General features: G+C 30.4%; 1 protein-coding gene and 1 non-coding gene across 2 annotated transcripts in view; both read left to right on the top strand.

The window, feature by feature from the left end:
• LOC125068045 (matrix metalloproteinase-2-like) overlaps positions 1-24737 on the top strand; it is a 150076-nt gene that overhangs the window by 42995 nt on the left and 82344 nt on the right. The window contains exons 3-4 of the mRNA XM_047677020.1: positions 13712-13834; positions 13939-14111. Coding sequence (XP_047532976.1) covers positions 13712-13834; positions 13939-14111 — 296 coding nt within the window. The remainder of the gene's footprint in view (positions 1-13711; positions 13835-13938; positions 14112-24737) is intronic.
• Trnak-uuu lies at positions 18138-18210 on the top strand. Its single transcript has one exon. It is a non-coding gene; the product is annotated as a tRNA-Lys (tRNA).

Here is a 24737-nt window from a genome sequence, read left to right as displayed (position 1 = left end):
GTGACGTGTCATCTCCTACGTTGACATGACGGAATTACTTGTTCTCTGTATAAGGACTGGTGATTTTAGTACGTTTCATTTATTTAAATGAGTTTATATTTATTTATATTTCGTTTAGACTTGAAGAATTAAATAGTTACAGCTGAGTACCTACTCCGTACTCGCAAGGGTTTACTTGAAGTTTATTTATGAATATAGTGGTATTAAACAATCAGTATCCCTATAATCTCCCCATAATTTACATGGTGCATCTAATCAGACGTTTCACGCCTTTATGTATTACAGATAATTGATCACTTAAATAATAGTTTATACACAAAATATTATAAGTATATAAATCTGTATTAAGCTCAAGTATTGAATACGAGTGACAAACATACATCGGATATCTATGATTAAAACTAAACCGAAAATATTGTTATATAATCAACTTTTTATTACTATACACATTGAAATTAATTATTTCAAAATGTTTATTATTAAATTTGGAAGATACTCATTTTAAAATTGAAACATCAAAAAGTTCTTGAATTAATAAATTTAAAGACAAAAAAATTACGTATAGAAAAAAAACAAATATGAAATTCGTAGAATAAAGACGAGTGATTTACCAAAATCCCGAGGGAAATTACGCCTAACGGTAAATGGTATATAATATTTGGAAGTATTGAACTTATAAAAATATTATAATATTGAAAACTAAAGTGATCATACCATTCGTGTAATCAGCAGATGAATCAGAATAAATTGATAATGGTATATAACGTATCACAGCTATAATTTAAATTGATGCCCCAAGGGAAATTATGCTAAATATAGATTCGTATTCAAATTTTGTAGATCGCATTCATTTGTATAAATAAAATTGTATTTATATCGAACCAGTTGAACGTGCTTATATTTGCACAATAGCGATAGTTTTAGTGTATAGATTCTAATTTAGTATTTATTGAACGAAAATATTTGAATATTTCTATTTAATGAATAAAAAAAATTCAGTAGTGTTTGTTGCACTAGGTGGAAATAATCTTGATATACAAACATGTTATTATATAGTTTGTAAGTATAAGTAAAATTATTTTTTCATTTGTCATTTTTGGCTTGGAACTACAGGATTGATGAGTTTCGGGTAAGGCGTTATGATAAAAAGTCTGAAAGTCCTGTTTCCACATATAGGATAAAGTATCCATCCCGAAAAATGAAGATTTTCCCGTGGGATACATTCCACAAATTGTCTATCCACATTCACCGTCCAAGAACGAAATCGGAGACATAACAACCCGTATTATATAAAGTATTATAATTATAGTGTGTACTTATACATGTATGTAAAACAAAAATGTAAGGATAATCATGAACTGCAACAGATTCTTGTATATGTAAACATACCGTAGACATACATAACATTGCGTGCCGGAGACGTTTGAGATGTGATCCAGAGATTAATTTATTTAATGTGTAATTCCATACTTCAGAACATAAATAACAGTCGAACGCGTCTCTTTGTGTAAGAAACGGCGCAGACCTTCGACAACACTGAGACTATCTCTTCCCTTTTAATCATATGTTTATGACTTGCATGTACCTAATTGATATTATATCAATACAAAAAATTCTTCAAACATATAAATAAATTTAAACATATACAATAAGCTTGATACGAGCAGCAAAACATTTACATTAACGATTTCAGCTACATGTGTCTATGAATTTTTTAGATATTTCGATCTTGTGACGATTTATAAGACATGGTAAGGTCAGCAAGAAAAAACTTTTTTTAACGAAATTCCATTCTCTTTCTCCTAATGGTAAAAACTTCGAAGTAAGACTAATAATATTTTTACAATATTACAATACACTTCTACCATAATTTTGAACTAACATTTGACAAAGTTTACTATATATAACAAAGGTACAATTGACAAAACACAACTAATCCTTATACATTTGTTCCGTATTAAATTGCTAATCGTTCAAATGTCTTATATAAAAAATGTCAAGACGATCTTGAATCAAGGCTGGTTATTAACTCCCATGTTGGGAGGTTGACTAGGCGTGTTTGCCATAAGCGTCACAACGACAACCGCAGCTGGTTACGAATCACTTTTTACCGAGTTACGCACGTATTAAAGGAAAAATAAAGAAGTACCTTGAATACTGTACTGTACTGTAATTATACTGAGATTTTGTAACCGCGAGAGATAATTTATTCTAATGGTATTTAATATATGATCATACAGAGTTTTGTATCATACATTTTATTTTGTCGCAGACTATATATTGTGAAAAATTACTCCTTTGTTAGTTTAGTGGTTTACTTATAAGGGCACATATCTCCAGTTCCTAGGTTATAACCCTTCGACACCAACAATTTATATTACGCTAACTCGAGAGTGTAAGCACACTCCGCTAATAATAGTCAGGGTAATTTAAATCAATTGATTTCAAAAATTGCCTTTTGTTGTGTAAAATTTGTAACTTCGTTAATTTTGTATATTTCTTCACGATTTTTTGAATGCATATAAAATATTTTAAGCAACTTATGGCATAAAAAAACGATTTTGAATAAAATTCGAGTTAGCGTAGTATATATTGTAGGTATCGATCGCCCTGTACGTGTCATAAAAAGTTATTTGTTTTTTTAGTCAAGAAATTCCCAGTAGTAAGCCGCAGTGTGGAAGTTGGCACTGTTTACCCATGCTATGAAGGACAGGATCAATGGCTTGACGAACTCTTAACGAAACAAAACCTTTGAACATCGGAGATTTTGGGTTTTAATTCCAATCTAGCTAATTGTTGAAAATTAGATACCGAGGCATCCATACCAACATTAATACATAAATTAGACGATACAAAAGCACATACAAAGACACAATAAATTTGTCTTCTTTTTAGAATAAAGAATTGATCTTCAGGACCCTTTAAATGAAATTTATTAAAAGTTACACCGAAGAACACAGGGAAAAGTAAAACTATTTGTGTTTATATTTACTCCACGTACAATGATTGAGTCATGCTGATCATAGATGCGAATTTCAGTTTCTTTTCATTTTCTTATCTAAACATTTACCAATTGGAGTGTAGCACGTAACATAGTTACTATATTAAAGAAAGAAAATAGAAAAACCGTTGTTCAGCTATTTTGTTTGATTAAATTAGCATGTAAAGAAACTTTTCTTTCAGTCCATCTCGTATCGTTTAGATGTTGCTACCGTTTATATGTCTACCCACTTACCTACCCACTGTCTAGAATAGTGTTTTTACGATAAGCTTGTAAAACTATAAAATAATTAAAACCTTATATTTATAACTTATTGTAGTTTTGTCGTTGATACTTATTACAGGTAATAATAATATAGATGTATTCACAACTCAAAGTTTATCGCTGAATAAAAAACTTTTATCTTTAGACTAAATTTTATGTTATTTTCGTTAAGCTTTAAAAAGATAGGAATGAATTTTAAAACATTTTGATATTTGTTTTATCTCAAAACATCATGTGGAGCAGACAATGAACTTAAACACTTTCTTTAAGAAATAGTTGTTAGATTATTTACCAATTCTCATAGAATTATATTATTATTATTATTATGAACGGTTATTTATCGAGATATGCTTGACATTTTATGAGTCCCGTTGTCATATATTGTCGAAACTGTCGAGAATTTCTCAATATATAAAAATAATTAAGTATAGTTCATTTCAAATTTCATTTACTTTCACTGGAACAGTTAATAATAATGATGTAATGAGATGTAATAGTAATCATAAGTATTTAAACAATATCTTGAACACGTGGTTAATGTCCATCCATTAAAGTTTGAATTATAGTTCCACCGCAGGACGTACATGGATTTCTCCTGATCAGCACCCCTCCGATCTTTCTATGCCATCTGAATTCAGCGGTTTTGCTTTCATCTTCAGGGCGACCCCCTTTTCTATCGAACAACGTGACCTGCCTACTGTCTTTTTTAGTCCGTTTATTGTTATAATAAACACTATTTAAATGTGACTGGTGTAAAATATATTTTAAAATCTATACAAAACAAAAACCTACCAAAAACATTGTCATATATAAATTGTGATAAATTAATTTTTTTTTGGTTTGATATTATAATAATACAGTTAATCATAATATACTTTACTTTCATGATATATGGATATAAATAATAATGTACATTTTTATTCTGTAGCACATGCATAGTATATAGTAATGAAAAATACAATGAATTATGAACACGTAAAGTTTATGATAGAGTTTTTTAATAAAACGAAACCATTTTGAAAAGATTATTATTAAAATTATTTTTCGCACCTACACTGCATTACATGAATTAAGTTATAAAGTATTAAATTTTATCTATAGCAATAAAAATGAATTTACGACATTCTACGAAAAGATCTGCGTTTAATTTTATAAAATGGAAATATTGAAATGGAAACGACGTACATAAAATACTGACAAAATGATAGTACTGCTACTTAATTAACTTTGAAGCTTAAGAGTACTTTTTGTGTTTCTTAATCGCTTTACAGCCCTTTAATAAAACTAAACGAAGAGTTGGAAAACAATATTTAGTAACAAATCGATTTTTTAACTTTACAATTACTTTTAGAAGAACTTGTTCGTGTGAATATTAATAATTATAGTTCTATATATAAATATTTTTAGATCTTCTGTTCTATCAAGCCCAACAAAACTTGTAAGAACAATCTTGGAGCTAACAGCAGAACAGAATCATAGTTAAAGAACTTTTATTATATATATATAACAATTATAACATTAAAAGGATACGCCCATCAAAATTGCATATTACCGTACATCGGCTTAGAGAATAACACTGCAGAATTTAATATTAAACATACTCTAGTTTTAACGGGAATTTCTGTCATGAAAAGGCAATATTACTGTTTACTGAGATGCAATAACCGATTCCCAATGCCCCAGTACTTATTACTGAGGCGATTCTGGTAACACGCCTTAGAAAACGATTTTCACCTTGAAGTATACCAAAACGTGCAAGATTAAAATAAGGTTTCTGCGGACGTTTCGGTGACTTATTTCAATTTCTAAGACTTCAACTGATGAAATGTGTATTTACTTCAATGAAACATTATTCCTACCTATTGTACTAATTGAGTTTATACATTTTATAAAAAATATAAACGGAATTCCAACAGATTCCACTACTAATCAATTCTACTAGTAATTGTATCGTATTAAAAAGGAAATGTATAAAATGTAATTTGTGTATTGCTTAATAATTACCTTTCTTTGGTTGAAACTATTATTCTACTTAGACTGACATAACATAAGTTTTTAAAAGTCATTCTCACGCTTTGCGCCCTGTTGTATTGAGTATGCACACGACGGCCTACGTATTCCATCTGAGTCGCTCCGTGTCTAGGTTTTGCAATGCAATGCACTTTCATTGTAAGACTTAAAAGGAATGTATTGATTTTAATTAGCAATGATTTATAAGGAGCAAAAAATTTAAATAAATCCATTTTATTTACCCATCATTACACTTGATGTAGATCTCTAACACAACTGCAGTAAAAATACGATTCAGTTTAGGTATTACCTTTTAATTTAAGTAAGAATATTTGTTTTGAATTTAGAGTTCAAATTTAGAACTGCTTTAGAATCTTTACAAATAATAAATAAACAAATCAAAAACATAAAATCGGTGAAAACCTTTGATTAATTACTGAACTTTTATTAATAGTAGTCTACGCAAAAACCACAAAATCTATAACTTATAATTATTTACCAAGTTAATAAAATAATGTAGTTTATCGGTGAAAATGTAATTAAGTGCACAAACCAGGCGTCAAAATGGATGTTTAAAGCGCCTTTGACGTCGTTCCCTGGAAAACCGATAGTAATCTGAGTGGCATTAGCCGAGCGCCAAGTGTACGGACGATATCAGCGCCTCCTGAATCTAATTTAACTTTCGTTTGTTAAAACGCTTGATGAAGCACTTTTTATTATATGGGTCACACTTTGTAATGTGCTTCGCTTATCTGCTATGTGTGTTTTTACATTTTAATACGTAAAATACCAAACCTAATTACAATGTAGCTTCTGCAAACAATATCACAATATCTATCGGATAGGGTGTATACAAGAATGAATAAATAGATTTAAAAAAAACTTGACGTGATGATGTTTTAGATATGTAGATGCTGGTAACATAAATAATTCATAAAAAAATCGGCGCAAAACACACATATAATATATTCATAACAAAAGATATAATAATCATTCTATGTAAATTCATTGCAACACCCTCAACGAAACAACTTCCGTAATTAAAATATCCTCATAAGCCGCATGTGGCAATCTGCCAAAGGTGACACAAAGCAATAGTGTTCACAAAAATGACATTTCTGGCGGCATCCCATTTCACAAGATTGACAAATTATGGAGGAAATAATTCTACCATTTTTATATATACATATATTCAATATTTGTGGTCAAATATTGAATATATGTATGTATTGAATAGGTATTTCATATTTGCAACAGTTTTCAAATTATTTGTGAAAATCAATATGAATATAAAAATATATACAAGGAATGTTTACAAGCATTTTTGAATAAGCGTTTTACAAGATCAATTAAATAAGAGGTACAAAAACAAATTAACAATATTTTATAAAATGTTTATAATTCAAAATATAGTAAAAGTAGAAAAACATAAATCTAAGGTTTTCGATTGGATCAGGCTATAGTTATTTATATATTATTATATTTAGATGTTCTGTGTCATCCTGTGAAATAAAAATCAATTTCCCCATTTCGAAATTGAATTAAAATTATTAGACGAAAACTTGAAATCAAAGACTACATCTTGTTTGCAAAAATTAGTTATTAGATATTGATATTTATTTCACAACAACTTATTTTTCTGACGAATTTTATTTTCGGATATATTTTTCATTTTTAGTTGCTCGTGAGATTTATTTTAACTAAAAGCTAATATAACCAGTTTGCATTACGTCTAGACTCTTCTTTACTAAGAAAATGAAATGAAACTCGAAGATGTCTTGCAACATAATATTGAGCATAAATTAAAATGAAGCAAAATAGAAAAGATTATTTAAACAAAATCTTTTTTAAAGTCACAAAAGTTGTCTTAATCAAATGTTTCGAAATACTAAACAATAGAAAATAATAACAAACTGATATTAACACTTAATTACTACTTGTGTTTCCCAATTGTTATAAACAATTTATCAACTTATATCCTAGCTGTAACATGTATTCAAAACGATGTGACGTTGTTACATTGATTTTATTTCCAATGACGACTTGAAAACGTGAGTACAACACTACAGGAAAATATATTGCGGTTTCAAACAACTTTGCACTCTGATTTCTGATGAATTAAACAAATACTATGCTTACGTCAAAGTCGCCGGAACAAACCCATTTCCCTGCCAAAGTAATTTCATTTAATTTCGTGTGTCACTCGCAGATTTGAAATGCAAATGCTGTCCCTTATTGTCGTCCCTCGAAATTCAAACAGATACTATTGTACCTCACTCACGGCTCGATGAAAATGATATGCTTTTGTTCAATGACATAAAGGACGAATTATTAATATTTTCCTCTAAGAATGTGATTTGAATGCAGCTATTTACAGTTTAAAACGGCTTTGCGGTTTCGAGACACGTTTTATTTGGTTCTTTGGGCTTTGGTGAGCTCCTTCAAACATTGTAAATATTTAGTTTTCAATTGCATTGATACCACAATTATATATTTTTGCCCAAAATAAAATTAAACTAAATAAAATATACCAAGTAGATTTTTCTAGTCGTGTATCGTTAAGTTTATAATAAACTATTCACTAAGGGATGACCCAAAAATATTAGACCACATGAAACATTACTGTGCAATAAACAACGATCGATATAAAACTTTTAATGATTTCAGATGTAAAACGATTAAATCGTTTTTGTAGATGGTATTCTGTTGTCTGAACTTAGGACGAAATATGGCTCCCACGTATCACTCATTATTGTCATTAGCCGTCGAACAGATGTTCATATAGCAGATGATTATAACCTATTAACTGTTATTAACTAACCCACTAATAAGACTGCTGAAGCTATGGCCTATTTAATATTTTAGTTGTTTGCAAAATATGAGATTACTTCACGTAAACAAACTTACTTCTAATGGATAATGCTGCGGAGTAGATTTGGCCTTATTTCCATACATAAATAAAAAATAGAATAAGGCGTTATAAATCATATCGTATACGTTGTTTTTTATCTAATGTGGAATTAAGTCATAATGTTATAAAAAATTATAAATATAGTCGTCAAAGAAAAAATATATAACTTGTATTTAATTTTAAATACAAATGTATTTACGTTAGCAAAATGATATGGCAATTTGCAAATCTTATTATTATTAATTAAAACATGAAATAAAAAAAAAACTATCAGAATGATAATGGATTTTAATTAAAAAATATTGATTATTATAGTCGATATAACCGATGCACTAAACAGGCGTTGTTCTGAGCCATTAATATCCACTCTCGATAGGGTAATGACGTCGAAAGTGCTGACACATGTCAACGGGTGCGAACATAGAGTGAGCCCAACCCCCAAAGCTTAATTAGTTTACGATGATAGACACGATGGGGCATGGTAATGAAATAATGACATTGCAATCAGAAAAAGTCCCATGGTAAACTGTATGGTAGGAAATATATCCAAAACAACAGTTGTTTTTTTATGTTACAGTAGCTCATTTAGAAATATGTATTTAAATTATACTATTTTAGTACAAAGTAACAGTTTACAATATATTCTCACTATTAAACAATATTTGACCCATTTTGACGGAACTGTAATATATTTTAATGACCTACTCCTAATTGGTAACTTATGTCTTAGGTGCATAGAAGCTAATTAATCGACCTCAAAAAGGTGTAGGTTCCCGATTTGTATGTATTTTTTTTTAGGTTTAAGGAGAAGGACGAGCAGATAGGCCACCTAGTTCATAGTTCTGTAAGAAATATTAACCGAACCTCACATTGCCAATGCGCCACCAACCTTGAGAACTAAGATTTTATGTCCCTTGTGCATGAAGTTATATTTCTTTCAAACAACGTGACCTGCCTTTTTTTATGACATCGGTAGGCGGACGAGCAAATGGGCCACCTGATGGTAAGAGGTCACCACCGCCCATAGACAACGGCGTTGAAAGAAATATTAACCATTCCTTACACCACCAATACGCCACCAACATTGGGAACTAAGATGTAACGTCCCTTGTGCCTGTAGTTACACTGGCTCACTTATCCTTCGAACCGGAACACAACAACACTGAGTACTGCTGTTTGGCGGTAGAATATCTGATGAGTTAGTGGTACCCCAGACGGGCTTGCACTTAGCTTTACCACTAAGTAAATCGTTTATATGTATATATTATGCATGTTGTACCTTTTTATCTTTGAACCTTTTTATCTTTTATTGTATTGATTCTTTTTGATGATGAAATTTTTGCATAGCATCCAACGTGGTTCCTCCTGAATCTTATTGGTACTGGGCGTTATTAAGTCATTTTTGAAGCATATATTCATTTGAGTTGGTATATTATAAAACATTTTTTTTATTTCATTTAATATAAAAAGTAATTTTTAAAATTAGTGATTTTGCTTCATACTTTTATTACGTCGAGATGTAAAAGCAAATCAGAATAAGGACAAGATTGTAAATGATGTATCATTGTTGTTGTATAAATGAGGACCAGTTATTTCTGTCTATTTATCCACTTACATTTATAGTGATCGTAAGGCGCTGCCTTGTCTTGGAATAAAGACTATTTCTAGCCTTGAGCGCATATACTTTTTTCAATGAATTTATTTTTTTGCAACAAAGAAATTGTGAACTTTATTGCCAACATCTGTGAGGGTAGAGTGATAAATCCTATTGATTTATAGCGAGCGAGGAAATTGAATTTGTTTTAATAGTTTTATTTCTCTGTCCATGTTACCTACTTCAGTGGGCAAGTTTATATAGGAAACTTGGTAGATGCATAAGTTTATTTAAAAATAAAAAAATAAGCCGTTAAATACACCTTAATCTATAATCTCTTATATCTTAAAATTCCTCAACAGGTTTTTCTTAAAAACCTAATTCTTGTATTACTAGAAATATTGGATTTTTGCTTCAAGACATAATACAATAAAAATAATACACGAATTTTAACCGATGATTGCGGATTCAAATCCAAACTCCACTAAGTTTTCATAAAAATCTGCAAGTGTTGGATAAAAATCTGCCATATTTAATTACGCCAACCCGCATTTGAGCAACATGGCGAACATTACAATAAGCTTCTCCTCAAAAGAGTTTAGTCCAGCAGCGAGACATTTGAAGTATGTTTTATAAAAAAATATGTTGGAATTAATTAGTTACTCCTCTTGAATATGCGTAATCAGATCTCACAAGTATTCATTGTCCTCAAAATAACCCAAAACATTTAACAAAACCATCCTTGTAATCTTTCGGAGTATCGGACATTCAATTAAAAAGAAAGTAGTCCGGACTAATGAGATTCGTCAATTAATTTAAGTGAATTAAAGGACAAATAGCAAACATCACGCGATTCAGGAGCTTAGCGTCCTAGATTCGACAGGAGCCCATTTGTAGAGCAGGGAAGTGCTGCTAAATCAGCAATAATTACGGCCATTCGGGGAAAGCACGCGATATCGTGATTTGTTTCTTGAAGAACTCTTACATATTGAAGATGCCAGTGTGATTAGAGGCACTAGGGACATAACATCTTAGTTCCAAAATTTAGTGGCGCATTGGCGATATAAGGAATGGTCAACAACATGGTGGTTTCTAACAACAGCAATGGGCAGTGGTAACCACTTAACAATCAGTGGCCCATTTGCCCGACCTCCTGCGTAACATGTAAGCATGTTATTGGGTCCTTGACATTGACCTTAGGAAGAGAATGTTCCATTTGATGCACTTAACTATGCAATTCTAAATATAAGAGTCATATCTCTTTGATTTTATTTACAGATTGTATAAAATAAGCTGAGATTAACCAATAGATCGAACACGTAGATCTTAACTGGAGATTCCTGGTTATGTTCTACATGGCAAGCAACTCTTTAACTTTTTTATTAAATTGAACCTTGACCAATAGTGGGACAACCACCGGTTGTTACATGTATAATAATTTACCGTTAAAATATCTTTAAGAATTACTACATTAATTGTACATAACCGTAAAAATGAACATTTGACTCAACGCAATTTATGTTTAAACCGTCCATTTACGAGTATCAATTAACAAACGAAGTACGATTAATATGAACACATCGTATTATTGTGTCTGTACTTATTTATCCTCCAAATCATTTTAATAAATTGAAAATCAGCGGTATCGGTAATAAATTTCAAATTAACAACGATCAATTAACGTGGCACTGATTCCGACGATCAATAACGGTTTTAACCTAATTATTGACATATTCGCATTGTTTTATGGGTTCATTCAGCCGATTGGCATAAATTATTGTAGACCTCTATGGAATCTATAGGTCCGTTGACCCGACTTACTTTTGTAGAGCGCCGGGTCACGTCCTCAAACGTTAGTCGTGCTATTAATAAAATATTTGTTTACCTTTAATTCATAATTTTAATAGGGATTTATTTGAAGGCTGGTCAAATTTACCATGAACACATCAAACAAAAACAAAATATACTTAATTTAATTATATTTTACAGAATCATCTTAAATGTAAAAATACCACCGTTTAGGAATGTACACTCTAACAAAAATAACTGGCAAGAAACTTACTAGTAACTTATATGTGACATAGATAAGGTTTTAAAACAATCGGACTATTTATTGAAAATGAATAAATCACATTAATATGTCAATACGAAAAAACAACGTAGGTACGTAGGTAGTATAAAAAGGATGTATGTCAATAGGATTATTTTATAAAATTAAAACAAAAGTATTTCCAAGAATGTAAATAGCGGTAACATATTCTTCAAAAAAATATGAATCTACAAAAATATGATAAAAGAGCTACGTGCTACTCCGTAGATAAGGATGCTACGATGGTTACGTAACAACATACAGGTTGACATAACACACGGCCTTACGTTACGGTCTCATTAAGAACGTAGCTGCTCGAAGTGATTATGCTTTGAATTTTAACCCTGTGAGAGGTTCGTAAAATACTTGAGCAATTAATTTTAAATATTTTTTGTATCTTATATATCGCTAAAGTATCAAAACCTTCCAACCACTAAAAAATAAATCATTTTTCTGTATTTTTATTGTGAACCAAAAAGTATATAAAATAATATACGACACATTTATGTCGATCTAGAAATCAATAATATTTGTATGTGTAAATAAAATATTACATAATTTGGTACCATATACCTCTATATAAATATTAAATCGTTTGGCTTGATTGACTAACGTACAGCCAAAACTACTAAGACTAGAAAGCTGGTAACATTGGTTTATTAGGAGGTGTAACTTTTTAAGCATGTTACCTGTACAAATACAAGACGTACAGCTAATTCATAATCTTTATATATATATATAATATTATTTATAAAAGTGAATTACCACTCACTGATTATTCACAAACTCTCAGAAACTATAACACCTACAAACTTGAAATGTGGCAGATAGGTTCCTTATAGGGTAGAATTCCGCTAAGAACGGATTTTACGACATTCCACCCCTAAGGGGGTAAACGGGTGTTGGAATTTTGTGTTTTATAAATTTCGCGCGGGTTAAGCTGCAGGTTCAGCTAGTATATATATACAGTTTTACTTTAAATAATTTGTTAAATAACGATTCAAAATTGCTTGTAAAAGCCTCCTTGAATAAAGTATATTTTGATTTTATTTTATTTGATTTATATTATAAAAGATAGAGTTCATGTTAAACCATTATTTTGAATTCTGTAAATCCTTGATGTCTAAGTTGTTTAAACAGACACATTAATAGAGAAGATAAATATTATGATGTAGAGGGCGTGTTGCTCCGAGACTTAACCATTTGTAGAGGAGCGTAGGCAAACTTTGCAAGTAAACTAGAGCCTCTAATCGGCTCTGCGAAGCAAGTTCTATTGATGTAAAGTAATTCAATTCTAACACTTATATTTAATTTAAGATTAACGAAACATTATTATTTAAAAATATTTGACTTCACTTTGGGTTTATTGTCAGGTATTATTTACACAACATAGTTATCATTTACAGCCTATGTATGTGTTATTCTGACGTAAAAGCTATGTTATTGTAAAGTTACGTTAAAATCGACTCAGTAGTTTTTGGATGAAAGAGTAATATAGGTCCATCATACAAACTTTCGCCTTTATAATATTAATAAGGGTAATTTTAACTAGTAACGATTTTATCATTACCAAATAAGATTTAACTTCTGCATTATAACTTCTGTCTAATGTATTATACAACCAATATTGATATGAACATATTATATCCATATTTTCGGCTTCTTATGATCATATCCTGAAAAGATTTTTGTCGTAAGAAATATTGTACCTATTATTATTTTTTACTTATGCTATAAATTCTTCTGACATTCAAATTGTTTGAATTTTTTCATTAATACAATTTATTATTATTGGAAAATATATGTTCGAAGATCACTTATATTTTTTTTTATATATTTCAGAAAAGTTACCTCGAAACCTTTGGTTATTTAAGAAAAGGCCATCCAGAAGTTGGAAACTTGCTCATGGGGGACGTGTCTCAATCCTACGAGGACGACTTTAGGATTGCCATCAAAACTTTGCAAGTACGTTATAAGATTTATTGCAGCAATTGTTACAAGATATACGGTAAATTTAATATTATGGTACAAAAAATGTTAGCACCTTTAAATTAACTCTTTATTTTCAGGAATTTGGTGGTTTACCAGTAACTGGTCTTATAGATCACGCCACCGTAGAACTAATGAAGAAGAAAAGGTGTGGGAGACCTGACAGGGAGCCTGGAGATGACGAGAATGGAAGAAGGAGAAAGCGTTTTGCAGTACAAGGAGAAAAATGGAAACATACCAACTTAACTTGGAGGTAAGTTCAAGACAATGATATGATATGAAAGAAATCCATTAAATATTAAAGATGACATTGCATGTTCCAAAATAATTATTAACTAAAATTTATAAAAGTACTATCAACGCCATCTATTACGCATTATCAAAACTATTTAGTATAACGTAATTCATTCTAATAGCAGGTTCCTAGGTGGCGCTATCAATATTAAATAGCGCCCTCTATCGTTAAATTAAACAGAATATTTTATATATCTACTCATCACTAGATGTCGCCAAATAACGTACCTACATTGAATTTATTATATAATATATATTATTGTGTTAAAATTTATAATTTTATAATATGGTTATCTACAAAATAAAAATTGAAATCCAATATTTTCATTTTCAAAATATAAGTACCTATTTTTATTTTATTATGCGAAATTTTGAGTTATATTCTTATTTATATTTTATTGTTAATTGTTGTCTTTATTACTTAACTTATGGACACATTATCTATGAAGTCGCAGAATTTATTTCTCCAACAGCACAGTAATACTTTAGGGCCACATAAAATTGATGACAAATAATAGTTAAATCACGGAGATCGTAAAAGTTACGACGCTTTTCACGTGGCTTAATTAAAAGAATATGTCCATCCGACGCCGCTGAGTGTAGGTGCCTATTTCGGGCTGCAAATAAACAAGAGAAGGTTTCTACGAAACATTTTATTTCATGACATACTTTGAAAGCTATTCTACATTTGTGTTACGAGTAATAACAATAATTACAAAGTTTAATTGTGATTTTTGTTATTTAACCGTTGTAAAATCGAAGAAATAGTTGAAGGTTCTTTTTCTTCTTTAAAAATTGGAATTAATCAATAACAGTTTCAGCAAATTAAATTTAATACTAGTAAAGTAATATCACTCGTACGACATTCTCGTTACAAAGTATGATGGACTTAGTTGCGTTCCAACATAACTCTGAAAATACTTTAGAAAGCTAGGCACGTTGTCGGTTTTATTTGAAGTGGAAACAACTACAGAACATGCGGCTAATTTGAAAAGTTCACAATCACCTGCACCGATCGCGGTTTCAGCACAATTTCCTGTCGAATTAATGGTCTGTCAATATTGTAGTCCTCCATTACTGCTTGTTGTGCAAACTGGCAATAAAACGAGCAGTGCCATCTCGCGGCGAGTTTATGAGAATATGGCGCCGGTGGTGGCACATCACGAAAAAAAGATATTGACTTTTGTAATCTTCTTACTTTTTGTTTTATTTCAGAGCTTTGCTCACTTTAATAACATTGCGTGTTGCTTTTACTTAGAACAAAAAAATAGTCAATTATTTTATTCATAATGACTACGAAATATCGTCGTAGTAATTTAAATAGAATCATAGGAATAATTATAGTACCTAATCATACACACAATGTACTTACTATAGATCTAATTTTGCGTATTAGTTCAATATTAATAATATTTTTTTTCATTCGTTCAATAGCATAATAATCAGAAGTGCAATATATAAATATTATTCATATCTTACCTACCTACATGAAACTGTATCAAACGAACTCTATTTTAGATATATTATCCGCGACATTGAACAATTTGAAATGTAAACGAGCCTCATGTTCGAGACACCCAATAACGATAGTTATTACATCGAAATGGTATTGTTCTCGCAATGGTGCTGACAGTTGGATGACGGCCACATTTCGCCCCCCACCGCGTAGCGCTGTCATCGCCACTCAGGCAACACTGGAACATAAACAGGGGAATGATATATGCGTAAAAATATAATCAGTTATTGGAATGATACATACTAAAATGCATGAAAGGTGTGGCTGAACAAGCGTTATTTATTTTATGAATTTAACGAGTTTTCAATACGAAGATAAAAAAAAAAAATATCTATATTATGTGTTTAACTGAAGTCTTAGAATGAAAGTCTAATATTTTGCAATTAAATACATTTTAATCTAAACATACAAATACATGTTGCTTATTTTTTAATATAGTTCTCTGCCCATTAAAAGTTAAAGTGAAAAAGACATTTTTTTTGTGATATAGGTTGGATGCTGGCAAATGGGCCACCTGATGGTAAGTCATCTCCATCGCCTGTAGACATTGACGTCATAAACATCCAATACGTCGCCAATGTAGCACCAATACTAGGAACTCAGATGTTATGGCTCCTTGCCTGTAGTTACACTGGCTCACTTACCCTTCAAACCGAAATACAACAACGCTAAATGTTGCTGTTTATAAATATATGTATATAATATTTAATGTACTCGTTAGATATCATTGTACCTACCTAGACAGTTTTGCACAACGTAATAAAATTAATTCGTGAGATACCTTAGTAAATCTTAGTATTTATACTTTCACCTTGCAAATACAAATTATCAAATTCAAAAATTATGGTATCGATCTCAAATCAATTCCCCACGATTCGTATTAATACTTTGTTATTCTCTCTGTCATTAAATTTTATTCATTATTATACTAAAAATAATAGGATTGAAGCAAGTATTATTATTGACTCAAAAGTAATTAATAGCAAGTTGTAAGTGGGCAGATCAAATCGCTTGACCGGGGTATAATTTTATTTAGAATAGGTTTTGTTCTAAAATGAATGAACGAAACAATTGTTTCATTCATTCATCCATTCGTTCATTTGTTCAATATAAATATTTGAAACGATAATTCATTCGATTCTTTTTTTTCGCAAATTCTTCTTCAAAACTTTCTGTTATCACCCCTATCTCAGAGTCGACGTAAACACGAACTGGGTTGACATTTCAATATTGAAGGCATTTCACAATATCCATAGCTTTATAGCCCTGGCTATATGACGCGATAAACAGCTTATTATGCGTAAATTGAATGTACCACCGCGATAATAGCATCAGAGGTTTTATATTGTCATATTTTGAATCTACTATCAGGCTCATATTACACGCCGTAATAAACATAATGAGTTTTTTGAATCATTAGTAAAACGAAACATATCGGTTATAAATGATTATTCGTAGAAGTCAAATAGTATGTAATATGCAAAGGTTAAAACATTTTTTTGTATTAAAATGATAATAGGTAGTGATGATTTTTAATAATACATTCTATGACATAACAATGATATTAATTATAGTTCATACAAAATAAAACTAACTACAAATTAGAAACAAGAGATTTCTAGCTAAGGAAGTATCCTCTCGTCCTTCGTCTTATCCGAATATCATAAAAAACATTTAGAAATCGCCTTTTTATTTTGGAATGTTAAAAATAATAATATTATTTCACTCAAATTTTATTTTCATTAAACAATATGATTCCTCATTTAAATGTTTTTATATACTTAAATACAATTTGATAATAAATTAAAAATATTTTTATATAAACATTTACTACACAAAATACAGTAGTTAACGACTCAGTTATGTATCATTTTATATTCTAGAGTATCAAAGATGTGTTAAATTAACCTTAGTCATGGAATCCATTCTCACGGGATCATAAAACTCAACAAAGCGTTAAGTGGCAGCACTATCGTTAAGCGCTTCTTAATTTTTATTCTAGGGCAAGTACCACTACGCCATCTTGCGACTGATAGACGAGTTTCTCTAAAGACGTCAAGCTTTATAATTTTTATTACAAATAGTTTTACTACGTTTATCAAAAGCTCCTTTTTTTAATAAAACCAAATTACTACAATATTTCATTTTACACTTATCTTTGGCATTTTGTTCAAAAAATTTATTTTTTTTTAAACAAAAAATTACAATGGTATTCCATAATCATAAAAAGATTTTAGAAAATACTTTTTTTTTTAATCTGTATTTTATAATTAATAAGAACGATATTGGTTTAAACATCGATAGTGTTATATTAATCTTTAAGTATTGTATTTGATATTAAGTTTAATTTACTGTGTTTGATTCATATTACCTTCTATTACCTAGAATACAATCATAATATAATTTAGAAATAAAACGTTACATGTTATACACAGATTACTATCAATAATTTTGACACCACTAACACAAGCCCGGATAGCTCAGTCGGTAGAGCATTGGACTTTTAATCCAAGGGTCCAGGGTTCAAGTCCCTGTTCGGGCGGGCATAAATTTTTGGTTTATTTTACTAATGGATGAATCCATATAGATAAAATAAATAAATAAAGCCACTTCACATCTTTACAAAAAAAGTTATTTTTTAATATTGTTAAATTATTCTCCACTGATATAGTTTAACCATTTACACAAGATTCGTTCTTTATTGGTAATATGAGAACCGCCATTTTTTACCAGTTTTTATTAAATAGCTTTGGGCAATCACTATGTAGTTATAATAAGGCCAGTCTATATAGCCCAAAATATCAGCGATAAAAAGCAGTTTATTTTGTTCTACACATCTTTCAAAAATGGAACCGTTCCTTAAGATTGTTAAAACAAAATTAGGTACAATGTTCCCGGACGAATTCACTGTACTGGTGTTAAATAAAAACAACTGGTTAAATAACGAAATATATTTAGTTTCGTCTACAAACAGAAAACGTTCGTATATAATTATAAACATGTAGATATACAATATGGCTTTACCGTATTGATTGAGTGATTAGTGAGAAGCCTTAGAGTCTGCCTCGATGAAAATGTGCCGTCACACTCAAACGGTCGAAGTGAAATTTAGCATACATGTGGTTTCACTCAACTCGTGGTATAACAAAACAGTTACGTTATTTCGATCAAGAGAAACTTAACTTTGAGCGAGTATTTATCAAAGTGTTGTTACAATATTCTTGACGTTTACCCAAATAGGTATATTTATAATTAACGTCACAAACTCGTAACGGTTCATAAAATATTTCGTAATAATTAAAATATATATTTATATTATATAATAATATTTTACTTATAATGATGAAGGCGTTTATTAATTCACCAATTTATATCAATATAAATCAAATTGATTCTGGAAAGGAAAGAGGTTTAACTAAGATTTTAATATACAAAATCGATTAAATTAGCGATTATTTATAATGTTTACAAAATAGTAAAGCACACACTGACTATGTTTGATACGAGTGACTTTCGTTTTATATGTAGAGTCTCAAAGATGTTACTATCCCAAGGGATGGTCAAGAAATCCGTATTTCTATAAGTGCAAAGTCCATCGAAATAAAAGACGTGAAGATCTACGGATGTAAATTCCGATGATTTATTATTTTACATGTATATTGTTACTGACATAAAAATAACAGCTAAACAGTTAAAAATTGTACCAGTGCTGAGTCCTGTCAGTAAAAAGAGGAGTCTTTTTAAAATAAGTTTAGGATTTTATAACTGTATAAAATCCTAAACATATTTACATACTAGAGCATACTGATATTCTAATGAAGTTTGATGGATAAACATATATTTGGTTGGCCTGGCTTTGAAATTGCAATGATCAGTTAGAGTTTATATAAAATAAACCATCTGGGATCAAACTTCAGCGAAAATATACAGACATAAGTGATGTACACGTTGCATTATGTATATCAAAATAGAATCACCGAAAGTAATTCGATATTAGGTATTTATTTCGTTTCTTCGACACAATTCATTGCAATATACTCCACATCTCCTCATACTCGGTATGTGGCCATTTCTAGTATATTTCTAAGGCCCTAATTGAAGCCGTGTTTATCCGAATATTCCGATAACAACTCACCCGTGACGTGGTCAGTATTGTACGTTGTGTTTGTTTGGTCACCGTTGCCGAGACGAACCCTTAACAGGGGTTAATTGCATCATCTCTCAAAGCATCATCACAATAGGCTTTAGGGCTAACATCGTTTTGGGGCGAAAGCGTGTTGAGTTTTGAATTTATATTCAACAAGCGACACTAAACTTTTGTATTAATTAAATCGGGTAAGTTCTAATAAATATACAATATGTCAATTTTATTGGTTTCTTTTTTCGGATTCACGACGCATATTATGATAGTTTATAGTTTTAAAACGTAGACAGACTAATATACCTATTTATATATCCTTTTTTTTCTAATTCGTCAATTTTCACGCGACAGCTGTCAAAATTGTAAAATATATTAAAACATACACGTTAGATGTTTTGTAGACCTTCTAAATGTCTTAAGAAGAGTGTTAATATATAATCTATCTTTAACAGATAAGTCAGAGGGATATTTATGCATTAAATAATATTTAAGTTTTATATATATTCATTCAAATAGTGGTTTTTTTTTTAATTTTAGTAGCATTACAGTAAATAAACTTCACAATATGGGTCAGTAAATTTAAGATATTCGATGATATTTGAAAAAAAAAACGCATGGAAAAATACGTGAAGCGTGTGTTAAGATGCGTTACAGCACGAGCGGATAAATCGCTTGGATGCTTGCTTAGATGGTATTATTTAAAAAATATATCTAACAAAATCAGATTTTTATACGTCGACGTCGAAGTCGTGACGGGTTGCTAGTAAATGAAAGCATTCATTATATTAACTCATATCTATTATTACATAATAATTATTGAAACTAAATGAAATGCATATAATAAAATAGATTAACGAAAAGAACAGATGTACGAAGAGATAGAAAGAGAAAAGAGATAGAGCATAGTACGAAACACAAAACCGATTAGTTACTACCTATTATATAACATAAAATAATTTAGCTAATGTAATATTCGAAATGTGCTCTAGAAATAATAGTACGTATTAATGTATTACATATTGCCATTGGTTTACTATAATTTCATATTTCTGTACTACGAGTTGAAACTTATATCTTACTTAGTTTACCATTCGATAGTACTGACTTTTTAATTTAATTTTCATAATTTGTTAACTGCTTACTAGTAATTTTTATTCAAAATAAAAGTTAGTTTTATTTGACTTGATTTAAATTTAAGTTATAAAATTAATTTTATTCTATTCAATAAATCTATATTATACTAAGTTGAATTAACAGATTATAGGTGAATATTTGCTTAGTAATTGTTTTCGCGTATTGAATATATATCATAATATTATTACGTTCCTGTTATAAAGAACATGTTCTATTTTTAAGTGACCATAAATAAGGTATAAGAAACATGATAGGTTTTTCATATACACGCGGAAACAACCCCTGTTTTTACACTACTGCTCTACATTGGTCGTAGCGAAGTATAGTATACATATATCATAATATTATACATATTTATAGATTGGTATGTATCCTGTTCAAAAGAGATAATGAATATTATAATTTTACTCTTTTTATATTTATGACACGAATCATTTAGTTCCAGTCCTGTACTGTCCAAATCGAATATATGAAATGTGTTGGTTTTTCGTTTTCGTTTTTCATAATCTTAGTAGCAACCCAGAGTCAGATAGTTGGCTGTGTATTGAAAAGCAAGAAAAGCCTTTGATTTTGTGCTTAATGTCGTCAGTCATGTCAGATTACCGACCCATTGGACTAGGAGTGTTACAATACACGGTCTGAATTTGCGCAAACACACGTACCCTATATCATCTTCTGAGGAGTTGACTGATCTTTGAGATAGGTCGCTAAGACTTAAATTCGATCAAAAATACAAAGTTATTACTATATCATAACCCGTATTTACATATATAAAAGCCACACTGACACGATTATATGACAGAGGATATCCACGTTTGGTTTAGTTTAAAACAACAAACATTACAAATATAATGAATTAGAATTGTTCAGAGCTTAGGAAACGTTGATAAAAACAATACTCTTTTTTTTGTTTATAAATGATTAGAGTAATCTTATTACGCTTACAGTAAAATCAAAGCTACAATGTTCAAGGAATACTTCAGGATATAACATCTCATCATCAAATCTTTAGGTCTAGGGTATTACTGAACTCTTATGATTTTATAAAATTTTGATTACATTAACTTTTAGGTAATGATAAAATAAATAAAACTATGTCAACAAAAATAACCAGAAAGTATAAATATTAACTGATAAATACTATTACTAGAGAAACGGAGGTGCGTTATTTTTGGGAAGAATAAATTGTGACACATTAATATCCACTAACCCATGCGCAATGGAAAAAGTTCCAAATACTTCTGTCTTACTGAATTGTAAGCCTGACTAGAGTAAGACACTGACGGATCGATAATATACTTTTTCTTTATTAAACAAATATGCACTTAAATTTACTAAAAATAAATGCTACGATTAAAACAAACGAATGTACGAGTTTACGGATACACATTAGGGAAGGATTTGCCCTTTTTATTCCCAATGAATAACACATCCATCAATTTCTAACTATGTTTGTGAAACAAAAGAGTAGGCAATGCGTGTGACGGGGCACTATTACATACGAAATAGATTATTTTATATTAATTGTACTTTCAACTATTTGGTTGAAATGCCCTTCTATTGTGTAAATATAATCAATTGAATTGTTTTAATAATATAAAAAAATTGACTTAAAGTTAATTCAGTATCATATTGGACGATAGATGAAATTACTTCGCAGTTGATATTAGTGTTTATTCTTAAAATGTCCGAGGCGAAAGAACATTAATTATGAAAATAACCATTAAATAAAATTATGAATAACATTAAAATACGTAAAACGAAAAGCTTTAATAACTCAGTATAAATTTCTGACACCTCTTTGAATGCTGTAACTGAAAGATAAACAAGTTTTAATATATTTTCAATTATTTCGTCGCTTTGTCCCTTGCGGTATAAATGAAGAATGGGGAGCTGGCGCTGCGAGCCTCACATACCTTTCACGCTATATTAATAATATGTACTAGAAAATTTTTATTCATCTTATCTAATACAATATCCTTAATGCTATTATAAATTCTTTTAATTCATATATTATAGTTACAATTCTTAATGGTTTTAAAGTCGCTTCAAATTAAATGTTAATTATTTTAATTCTTTACTGTTCGGTTAAAATCTCCGTCAAGGGATTACTTCCTCAGCATCACGTAAAAAGGAGAAGGGCAGTTTGCAAAATTGTTTCCGAAAAGTATTATTTCCTGAAATGTCATCGTTTCACATGAGTAATGTAAATTTATATTATGTTTATATTAGAGAAATCTGAGATTTCATTAAAAGGAACAGGAATTGATTTAATTTCACATGGTCACACTTCTTGGCTACAAAGACATAGGATATGAAGGTATGATATCAAGTCTTTTATGTTTTATTAATTAGCTCTTGGTACTCCTCAACGGTATATACGACGACAATTTTTATAACTTTTTTCGTTATAAGGAATGAGTAACTATTAATTATATTTATTTACAGATAAATCTATATAAATTAGTGTTAAGAGTATATTTTTAATTAGACTTACTATATATTTTATTGTTCTACTTAATGAGATATTTACATTTATTTGGAAGCGGGTTTCAAATATATATATATTGGAAATATTATATGGGGCTTATAAATATTAGCTATATTTTCGTCTAGAAAGGAATCTTATCCTCCCACCCAAGTATATTCTAATTAAGGGGAAGCTCTAGCCGAGTTCGCAGGCCTGTACGAAGCGATCACTCACTTGCACTTTTAATTAATTTATTTATCGAGTCGCGAATCGACGGCGCAACTCGCGCCGCCGCCCCGCCCCTCTTTTACCTATATAAGCCATAGAAGAGCAGCGATGTACGTCAGTTTTCTCAGGGACGCCCTGGGCGGCGGTTCCCATCGGGAAAATGTGTCGGAAGGACGAGGGCTACTTTTGATATTGTAGATTAACTAAAATGTAAAGAGGGTTAGGGGGTTGCGTTTAGGGCTCGGTCTTCGGGCAGCGATGGTGGTCGACCTTGAGGTAAGTCAGTGCACGCGCGCGGTTAAGTCGATAGGCCCGGAGCCGCCCGCCCACGCGCCTGCACTACAGCTGTTTTATTTGATAACGTGTCATTCCGTTGCTTCCCCACATATCCTACTGTCCGAACTTTTATTTCGCTTACAATTTAATTGTTACAATGTTTTCGGTTGGTTTCATTTTTTTATTTATGTTTTTTCAAAGCTCCCAATTAATACGTTTGCTTCTATAACTGTTTTTATTTTATATTTCGTAACATTTTTTTTGGTATACTTCAAAAATGATAAAGATTGTTTCGGAATTTACAATTAAATTTCATTAACTATTAAAAACAATCATATCTTCGCGTTCAATTAAATATTTCACTGAAATTGCTCAGATAAAATGATTTTAAACTCAAAAGGTCGAAAATAAATATTTTTAATCCAAGTACATTCAAAAACACATTCGACTGCAAATAAAAATGTTTCACGCCCGATGATGCGGCATTCTGCGATAACATTCATAACACAGCCCCAGGGGCTTAAACCAATCGAGAATCGTTGGAAAATCTGTAACCCCATAAATCTAGTACATTCGGGGATAAGCAGCTAGGTACTACACTTGGTCGGTGGCCAAGTAGAGACGCCGTATAATTACTGTCTCACGAACCATCTCTTAATTTGCTTAATTTATCCCGAGTCGTTTCTTGGAGTAAATCGCGAGATATAATGGGATATTGGAATGATTCGTATTCCTACGCCTTCGGTCTCAGACGACTTCTTATTTTCTAAACAGCTTAACTCAGATTATCTTTTCTAAACGAATATTTCGTAAGTATTTA

This window comes from Vanessa atalanta, chromosome 13 (assembly GCF_905147765.1).
Source record: "Vanessa atalanta chromosome 13, ilVanAtal1.2, whole genome shotgun sequence".
In the NCBI taxonomy this organism is placed as follows: Eukaryota; Metazoa; Arthropoda; class Insecta; order Lepidoptera; family Nymphalidae; genus Vanessa; species Vanessa atalanta.
Note: the sequence above shows the minus strand (reverse complement) of the source record. Positions and strands in the feature narration are given on the sequence as shown.